Here is a 10,352-nt window from a genome sequence, read left to right as displayed (position 1 = left end):
CCAACAACCGTCCAACCACAAGAGCTTAAGGAAATAATACTCTAGTCGACCAGTTGGGTGGACATGTGTAGACTATGGCAGAAAGGCAAGAGAATCAGGAGTTTGGGGATTTTGGGGCAGGAGAGTGATTTGGGAATTCAATGAAAGAGTTCGTCCAGGAACCAAATTCCTATTCAATAGAAGAAGTTGTTCGACCCTTTTTCTTATTGGACTACTCTTACCTCTAGACCGGACCTCCCATCAGACTTTGAAAATGGAACAACCTCGATCTCAAAGAAGAGGAAATGGAAGCAACCTTTCCAAAAGCTGTCGGAGACCGACGACAGGAAGAGAAAAGTCAAATTTGGAGAGGTAACTCCAATTAGATGGGCGAAGAGTTGAAAGGGGCAGTGTAACACAATAGAGTTTGTGGAGTTTGCCAGAAAGTCACGTCCCATTTAAATACTTAGAAAAAAAATCGTGTCCTTGATGAACTGATTGTATGTGTTTTCTAAGTTGTACTCGTCTCCATTTATGTATTTATTTTTATTTATTTTTTGGTACCAGAAATGACTTTGAATGGAGCTTCCGATTTTCCCGATTCAGTACTAGTGGATTCTTCTCCAATTGAAGCCACAAACGAAGACATACAATTGTTAGAAGCACCGTATGTAGGGATGTCGTTTAACAGTTTCGAGGAAGCGAAGAAATACTACAAAGAGTATGGTCGACAACAGGGATTTGAAACACGTGTTAGGAGTGTAGTTAAGAGACAATCACATGTGGACGTACCTTCTAGTGGTCTCTTGGTCTGTTCACGTGAGGGGATTCATAACAAGAAAGAAGATGTGTCTATTGGAGTGCTAGGAACATCAAGAAACACTTCGACTGCCAGGTGTGATTGTAGAGCAAGAATAAGACTGGCAAAGAAAAAACTTGACAATATATACACAGTTACATTGGTTGAAAACAACCATAGTCATGGCCTAGTTTCTTCGTACAAGAGGGGTTCAATGAGGTCGAATAAATCTATGCCAGAAGCAGCAAAGAACTTGACAGAGATTTTTGATAATGAAGGTTTACCAGTGGCAAAAGTTGCATAAGTTTTCTCTGGGGATGCAATTGGGCTTACTTCAAAGATGTGTCAAAACTATTCTGCCACAAGAAAGAAACCAAAAGAAAATGATGCGACGGCTGTACTTGATTACTTTAAGCAAAAGAGCACAGAAAATCCTCAATTCTACTACGCTGTTCAACTAGATCCAAATGGTACCGCAGTTAATTTTTTTTGGATTGAAGGACAGTCTCGGTGCAGTACGAATACTTTGGAGACGTTGTATCTTTCGATACAACTTACTGGACTAATATTTATGAAATGCCTTTTGCCCCTTTTACTGGTGTCAACCACCATTTGCAATCCATTCAATTTGGGTGTGCATTATTGCTTGATGAGACTGAGGAAACATTTGTGTGGTTATTTCAGACATAGCTTGCAGCTATGGGTGGTCGCCCTCCAACTTCGATTCTCATTGATCAAGACAGGGCGATGACTGGAGCGATTGCTAAGGTATTCCCCTCTACACGACATCGTCATTGTTTTTGGCATGTTTCAAATAAATTTTCAGAGAAGTTGGGGCATGTCTACCATAAAAACAACTCCTTTGCTACATACCTAAATTTCGTTCTTAAATCCTATAGGATAGATGATTTTGAAAGCAAGTGGCCTGCACTAATGGTAAAATACGATTTGGTGGAGCATAGTTGGTTGAATGAAATGTATGAGTTAAGAAGAAATTGGGTTCGAGTTTATCACTTAGACACCTTCTTTGCTAGAATGAACACAACTGGATGGAGTGAATCAATGAACTCTTATTATGATAACTTTGTTAGTTCGACGACTACTCTCATGCAGTTTGTTCATGGTAACGAAAGAAGTTTATTTGGGATTGATTGCCAAGCATGAAAGAGACTTTGATTACAACACTGAACATAAATGTCGCAATGTGGGTAGAAACGAGTTCCTTTTGAAGCATGCTGGCAAAGTGTACACAGTAAATGTTTTTAATAAATTTAAGTCTCAGGTGGAAAATGCAAGAAACTACTACAAAATTGTTGAAGAGGTGGTTGACAGGAACGAAAATGGAACTTATTTCTTGAAATCAAGAAAGCCTCAGAATACCAATGTTTGGAAAGTGAGTTTTGATAGAACAACTCTGAAGGCTGAGTGTGAATGTAAGTATTTCAAGTTTATGGGTATACCTTGCGCTCATCTTTTGAAGATTTTTCTGCGGTATGACATTGAAGAGATTCCAGCTCACTTTATTTTGAAGAGGTGGACACAAAAGGCAAACACTTACAGGGTCGTGTTTGATGGTAGATTAATGAACGGTCATGGAAACCAGGAGGCTTTAAAAGTTTTCCATTGCATTAAGGTTGCTACTCAATTGGCATATGATGCAGCAACTAATGTTGAGAGTTACACATTTTTCATAGAGAAAATGAGTGAATTGTCAATCGGAGTTGCCAAGTGCAAGGAAACTCTCACTGAAGGAGCTACTAAAGAAGGAGCTATTAAAGAGGTGGCTTCAACTAATGAGAAGCGCAAAGTTGATGTAGCGGAGGTAGTTTCTTATCACTTGCTTTTACTGCGATTAAATTTATTTTTAAGTTTAATTAACCCCTTAACCTTTGATTCACAGGTTTTAATTTTGAACCCTAATATTATTGCGATATTGGGCTGCAAGTCTTTCCTATTATAGAGACTTGTAATTATAGGAAGTGCTATATTGTAGGATCTACTCTAAGGATCCTACACTATATATGTAGGTGTTCTCAGTGTAAATATTACTATGAATGAATGAATAAAAGAACCCTAATATTCAACATGGTATCAAGAGCGAGGTTCTAAAACTCCTAGCCGCACTCTCGAATCAGTGTTGCTAGGGTTTGATTACCAATATCCCACCACCACCACCGCACATCCTAACCCACCAAAATTCATATATAGTTCGTCATGGCAACGAATGACATGCATAGATGTCACACATGCCCAACTTGCCAAAAACTTGAAGAATACTTGACTTGAAACTGCTTTGGTGAGAATATCGGCCAACTGATCCTCTGATCGAATCGTAGGCAATTCCATAATGTTCTCATCCAACTTCTCCTTGATGAAGAATCTATCTACTTCCACATGCTTGGTACGATCATGTTGAACCGGATTATAAGCAATATCACGTGCTGCTTTATTGTCACAATATAATCGAATCGGCTGCTTAGGCAGATAGCCCAAATCCCTCAAGATAAGGCTTAGCCATAGAACTTCACAAACTCCAAGTGCCATACCTCTATATTCAGCTTCTGCACTTGAAAGTGCAACAACATTCTGTTTTTTACTTCTCCATGTAACAAGATTACCACCTATGAAGGTGAAGTAACCTGAAGTAGATCGCCTATCATCGACTACTCCAGCCCAATCAGCATCAGTATATGCATCCACGATTTGATGATCTCCATGTTTAGTGAACAAGAGCCCCTTTCCAGGAGCAGACTTCAAATATCGCAAAAGTCGCATAACTGCATTCATATGTTGCTCACCAGGATTATGCATAAAGTGGCTAACAATACTCAATGCATAAGCAAGTTCCGGTCTCCCTACGAGTCTCTGGTATCGTCCTTTATCAATCGGTACCTGATTAGATTCAACACATAACTTCAATCCTTCTTCCATTGGTGTATCAGCTGGTTGACATGCCAACATACCAGTTTCCTGTAACAAATCTAAGGCATATTTTCTTTGAGACAGGAAGATCCCTTTATCAGATCTCGACACTTCGATCCCAAGAAAATATTTCAAGGAATCGAGGTCTTTCATTTCGAATTCGCTGGACAAGTAACTCTGTATGGCCTGCCTTTCCTCAGGATCATTCCCTGTAACCACCATGTCATCTACATAGACAATAAGTGCAGTGATCTTACCATGTTGTTTCTTTAGAAATAAAGTGTGGTCTGAATTGCTCTGACAATAACCAAAGGCTATCATAGATTTCGTGAACCTTCCGAACCAAGCTCTCGGAGATTGTTTCAATCCATACAATGATTTCTTCAATCTGCACACCTTCCGACTATGCATTTCTGCTATCATGCATCCTGGCGGGAGATCCATGTAAACTTCTTCTGATAACTCGCCATGTAGAAAGGCGTTTTTCACATCAAATTGTTGCAATGGCCAATCCAAGTTCACAGCAAGAGACAATAAGACTCGAACTGTGTTCATTTTAGCTACAGGTGAAAATGTCTCTGTATAATCGATCCAATAGGTTTGAGTGTACCCTTTCGCCACCAGTCTCGCTTTAAAGCGTTCAATTGTACCATCAACTTTGTACTTCACAATATAAACCCACCGACATCCAACTGGTTTCTTGCTTGGTGGACAGTTAACGAGTTCCCAAGTGTTATTTTTTTGCAAGGATTTCATCTCCTCATTCGTAGCGGCTTTCCACCTTGGGTCAGCTAAGGCTTCTTGCACATTGTTAGGAATAGATACAGTACATAATTGATTTACAAATGATTGGTTTGATTCTGACAAACGATGGGTAGACACATAATGACTCATGGGATATTTAATTTTACTAGAAATTTCGGGTTCATATGTGGATTTAGGGATACCTCTGTTGTGACGTTGTGGTAGTTATTTTATAGATGGTTCAGGAACATCCTCGGTAAGCGATTGGTTTGGTGTATCAGCTGCATGCGGTGTGAAGGAGTCGGACAGAGATGGATGTTCAACTTCAGTAGCTTGAACCTCATCAGCAATAGTTCTACTATTCAAATCTAATTCATTCACTTCTTCAGAGATGGGAACCTCATAGTCTAGAGTCTGAACTTCCTTCTGGTACTCCCCCTGATGTTCAGGCTCAGAGGAAAAATACATCGAATCTTCATGAAAAACTACATCCAATGTAATAAACATTTTTTGGGTTGGAGGATGATAGCATCGGTACCCCTTTTGACAAGTCGCATATCCTAGAAAGACACATCGCACTGCTCGAGGAGTTAACTTGTTGCGCTGATGTTTATGAAGGTGTACGAAGGCTACACAACCAAAGACTCGAGGTGGTAAGTTTGGGACATGGAGAAGTAAAAAACAGAATGTTGTTGCACGTTCAAGTGCAGAAGCTGAATATAGAGGTATGGCACTTGGAGTTTGTGAAGTTCTATGGCTAAGCCTTATCTTGAGGGATTTGGGCTATCCGCCTAAGCAGTTAATTCGATTATATTGTGACAATAAAGCAGCACGTGATATTGCTTATAATCCGGTTCAACATGATCGTACCAAGTATGTGGAAGTATATATATTCTTCATCAAGGAGAAGTTGGATGAGAACATTGTGGAATTGCCTACGATTCGATTAGAGGATCAGTTGGCCGATATTCTCACCAAAGCAGCTTCAAGTCAAGTATTCTTCAAGTTTTTGTGCAAGTTGGGCATGTGTGACATCTATGCACCAACTTGAGGGGGAGTATATTGTAGGAAGTCTTTCTTATTCTAGAGACTTGTAATTATAGGAAGTGCTATATTGTAGGATCTACTCTAAGGATCCTACATTATATATGTAGGTGTTCTTAGTGTAAATATTACTATGAATAAAAGAACCCTAATATTCAACAAATATTTCTCAAACAAAAGGGAGAAATAAGAGAATAAAGTCTAGCAGGGAGATAGCCCAAGAAGAAAAGAACGGAAGGTTTTGTAAATCATGCCAAAATATTGCAAAACGTGACTCAAGAAATTGTCCAGAGAAAATTAAAAATGTAAGAACGTGTATTATAGTAAATTTAATTTTGCATACTTATTATTTATTTTTTTTTTCCAATTTTAACATGTCTTTTACTTGCAGGCTACTTCTAGCGAGCAACACGATTACTTAGGAGTGGGATGAGGTGCTGAAATTTGATAGTGGGTGTGCTGAAATTTGATAAGAGTGTGTTGAATGTTTTTGTATGGAGGGGATGCTGAGCAATAAGAAACGACTTACGCCTTCAAAGAAGTGTTGTTATTGATTTGTTTATTTTTTTTTTCTATTCTTTTAGGTGTTGAATCATTCAATTGGGAAACAATGTGGTAGGTGTTAATGGAATTCGTAATTTTGGCAGACAAAAATGTGTTCAGACTTCAGATTGTGACTTTGTTTTTACATTGCATTATGCACCAACTAAATAATTATAGCTAGTGTTTGCAACTAGCTTAATTTGTGTCTTTGTGTTACACGTCCTACTAGTCAGAGTTTTATATCAGGATGGGGCTCATTCTACATAGAAAGAAAAGAAAAACCTTCGGAACTGTGGAAACGCAACTCACAACCTTAAAGTGTTTGCAGATTAACTGCACCACTTGCACCCCTGAAGTGTTTGAAAAGTAAAACCTTACTTCCCTTTTGATCAGTCTTAGACTCCTGGTACTACACAAAGTTGGCCTAACTTGTCAGAACGCTTTACCCTCTTAACAGTGTAAGATCGTTTAAACGAATAGCTGAAATTCGATCTTTAAACTAATTGGAAGTGCGGTCGAGATGCTAGTAGTAGCAATGTTTTGGTTGAATTTGTATTAGCATGATAGTGAGTATGGTACTGACCACCTACCAAGTATCAATTAACTGTCAAAACCTCCGCTAAATTTGCTTTTATAGCAATCACAACAAGAATACAAATTCTATTGGAGTGTTCATACTTCATAAACGTAGGTGGTGGGCAACTTTCAACATAGAATTTGCATAATGTTTGAGCCTGCCTTACAGCTCAAAGGAGCCTTTACTCAAAAAGAAAATGTAAATAAAATAAACCTTACTAAGGAGCTTCCACCACTATCACAACACTCGCTACTGCATCCTCGACCGTGATCCTTTGCCATCGTGTCTCCTGTTCTTGACACTTCTGTTATTTGTCCGCCCTGTTTTACGTTTTTTTCTCCATTTGATTTTTACTTGACTTGATAATCGACAAGACCACTTGATGGTATCTTCCCTCCCCATTTTGTAAGGCACTCTCAATATCGGGTTTTATTTTCGGTAAAAGCATACCTTTGCAAGAACTTGGGATTCACCAAACCCTCGGTCCCGTTTTCATTTTCTCCTCAACTTCTTTTGCAGCATCATCGATCAAGATCATTGTCCACGCATTATGATGAGGCAAACATCACAATTTTTCTCGAGTTGAGGCAGAGTTGACTGAAATTCATTGGATGCAATACCGTACAAATACTTGTGGAACCGTCTCATACTATCTTTGAACATATTCAATATCTGCTCCCTCTGTAGCTTCATTTCTCTCTGAATACAAGTGAAATCTTGGTTTTTCAATCCCATGCACAGTAGAATAGAAGTTTGAACTGGTGTTAAAGACTTAAAGGTACAGGAAGCCTCTCTTGGAAGTACAAACGGACATGCTTTTGCACAAGGTCTAGGATCAATGAAACTCCACAAGATTGTGAACAAAGGATTCGAGCCGCTTCATACCATGAGGCGAAATTATCCCATTCAGCGAGGTCAGATATCCACTAGAGGAGTATGAAGTAGGTTCTGATTCTCTGAAGTTGACGTTTCTATCCAATATGACAATATACTAATGCAAAGCTTATACTCCATCGCTTTAAAACTTGACCCTCAGAGTCCCACAAATCTGCGGATAAAATCTTGATAAAATGGAGGAATAAAAGCACATTGATCGTTTATTCAATGGCCTGATGACCATGCATTATGTTCGCCGCCACAAAGATACGGAACGGCAAACATAGAATGGAACAAAATCATGTTTCTTCCAGAATGAATCAGATCCAGAAATCAGTCCAAATGAGACACCAATATAATCAAGTTTTTCTGGTTTTCTTTCACGCAGATGAACAATATAGGGGTGGAAGGTTTTCCTTTGGTTTTATAATCTCTTTCAACAGTGAAACCTCGGCTTCTCTGGCGCTTCTGAATGTTTTCTGGGGGAGCTCTTTACAACCTCTTCAACATCCATCACGGTAATAGGAGTCAACTCTCCTTCGTAGTACCTTGTTAGAAGTTCCACTGTAGTCGAACCATAACCGCACCTCATGGTATATAGATCCCCCCCTCTTTATGTACTAGCATGTGTCCTGTGCTACGCATCAGTTCGCCAAGTTGTAAAGAACTAAAATGAAAATTGTTAAAAAAACTAAAGAGAAACAATTTTTTGTGAATCTCTCACTAAGAAAAGAGAAACAATTTTCTAAAAATGGGAAAGATATACAATTCCTATACATAAATTTTAGCTTTTAAATTAAGAAGACTATCCTAAAATTATTAAAAAAAGAGGTGGTTCAATTTTAATAGAGATCAGGGAGCCAATTATAATTAATAAATAGGAGAGATGTAATTTAAATAAACGTAAGGAGGTGGTTCTAAAATCTTAAAATTGAGAGATTATAAATACACTGTTCGGTTGAGAAGTGTGGTTCCTACAAACCCGGCTATCATATAGTGTAGAGATATGTATACTTGGAAATAAATAGAAAATGGGGTTTCTATTTCGCGATGAATGAAAAAAGGTGTTACTTTTCTTAAAATAGAAAATGACATTTTCGCCCCCGTTTTTTTTGTGGCCCATTTTCTTTTTTTTGTTTGGTTTTTTAGAAGTAGATTTGGACATTAGATTCTGTTTGATCTGATGGTTGGCTAGGTATGTCAAGATAGTATGTTAGAATAGTATGTCAAGCTTGTAGGCCCGTGCATACGCACTTGTTCTTTTAAAAACATTTAGATTTTTTTTAGAAAATTGGGACTACCGTTTTAGTCCTAACCTGTTTTAATTTTCTAACAAATTGTTTTTAATGAAATTTTAATTAAGTTTTAAAAACCTGTTTTTTCAATTGGGAGAGAGATTCTGTTTTAATAAGAGAAGGATTCCCGAGAGAAATTCCCATTGTAAAAAAAAAAATTCCGTTTTCAAATAGGAGAGAAATTTTTGTTTTAATAGGAGATGACGTGAAATTTTAATAGAGCTCGAAAAATACCCCTTGTGGGAGCTTTAATATTAAGATATAGATATATATATACATGTGTGTACGTGTATTAACTAAGATGTGAAATTTCATTTGATCTTACTATAATTCTTTTATGATATACGACGGCCGGTATGACACTTAGACATCGATATAATTAATAACGCGTAAACAATGATACACAAAACAAGATACTCCTCTTTACTCTGAAAGAATATATGCAATAACGTTTAATAATGTTCTCAACAAATTTACCACACCCTTTTAGAACTCTCCACGCCTCAAGATTTGGAAATGAGATTTTATGACTGATGATGTCATGGGATAGGTGCTATGAATGACCCAATAGTTTGGACTGTCTTAGAGAGGAACTAAGGTATTTGCTTTGTAGATCGGTCGTAATCCTTGAGTGTATGGGAATGAAGGGTTGGGTATTCCTTGAATGTGGCGGGAATGACCCAGGGCATTCATTGAATGTGTCATGAATGGCACGTTAGTGTTATGATAGGTATTCCTTGAATGTGGCGGAAATGACCCATGGTATTCATTGAATGTGCCATGAATGACCTGAGATTATATGCCCAAAGAGGCTGTGAATATGTGTATGAAAGCCCAAAGATTGCTATGATATCGTGGTACTCGGTGGGAGAGAGGCACACATGAATGTGTGATTTGGCAAATGTGTGGAGTGCAAATCGTGGAGTAGGTACTAAAGGGTGGGTGTATAAAAAGTAATCGATTAATTAATAAGAGAAATTAATTTGGTTGTGCTGGTGTGCTTGGACTTGCATTTGAATACTTATAGAATAGCTACATATGTTTATTAAGAATTTCTAACTTCCGTTTGCAGGAGGGTAGGACTTAATAATATTTTGTGCAGGGACGTTGTCCTAACCCTTATACAGAAGTGGTTATCGGTAAGATTTAATTCAATTACTAAGTTATTAAAATGAGTTATTATAATGAGTTAATAGAATGTGAATCTTGCTTGGGAAGAAATTATACCAGTTGAAAAGAAGGAACTACATGTCTTCCAAGCTGAGAATAGTTAAGTTATGGGTACATATGAAGTGTTTGTTTGGATAAGTAAAGTCTAGAAATGTTTTTATGTTGTTAGTCTACTCATACCAGCAAATTCCATTTTTGTTGACTCATGTTTGCTTTGCTTTGACAATGTGGGTGTGTTCTTGGGAACATAGGTAGAAGGCAGTTGAACCACGGTGTTTGATTTGGATTCTTTCCTAGAGCAGTCCGTTAGTTTCTTTTATTAGGTCCGATTCTTTTTGGAAGTATGTAATAATGTAGTTTATATATTCAGTATGATATGAGAATATGGTATTGAGGACTTTTA

The 10,352-nt window shown here is 37.8% G+C and overlaps 1 protein-coding gene across 1 annotated transcript; it reads left to right on the top strand.

The window, feature by feature from the left end:
* The first annotated feature begins 548 nt into the window (after window positions 1–548).
* LOC147494958 (putative protein FAR1-RELATED SEQUENCE 10) lies at window positions 549–1,082 on the top strand. The gene has a single exon (XM_086568290.1). It carries the CDS (start codon window positions 549–551, stop codon window positions 1,080–1,082), a length of 534 nt encoding a protein of 177 aa, XP_086424416.1.
* Window positions 1,083–10,352: the final 9,270 nt, after the last annotated feature.

The sequence above is a fragment of the Coptis chinensis genome, chromosome 6 (assembly GCF_015680905.1).
Source record: "Coptis chinensis isolate HL-2020 chromosome 6, ASM1568090v1, whole genome shotgun sequence".
In the NCBI taxonomy this organism is placed as follows: Eukaryota; Viridiplantae; Streptophyta; class Magnoliopsida; order Ranunculales; family Ranunculaceae; genus Coptis; species Coptis chinensis.
The sequence above is the reverse complement of the archived record's forward strand: the minus strand, read 5'-3'. Positions and strand labels throughout refer to the sequence as shown.

Coding starts and splice junctions, on each gene's coding strand:
- LOC147494958 (XM_086568290.1), top strand. CDS start 549: ATGACTTTGAATGGAGCTTCCGATTTTCCCGATTCAGTACTAGTGGAT.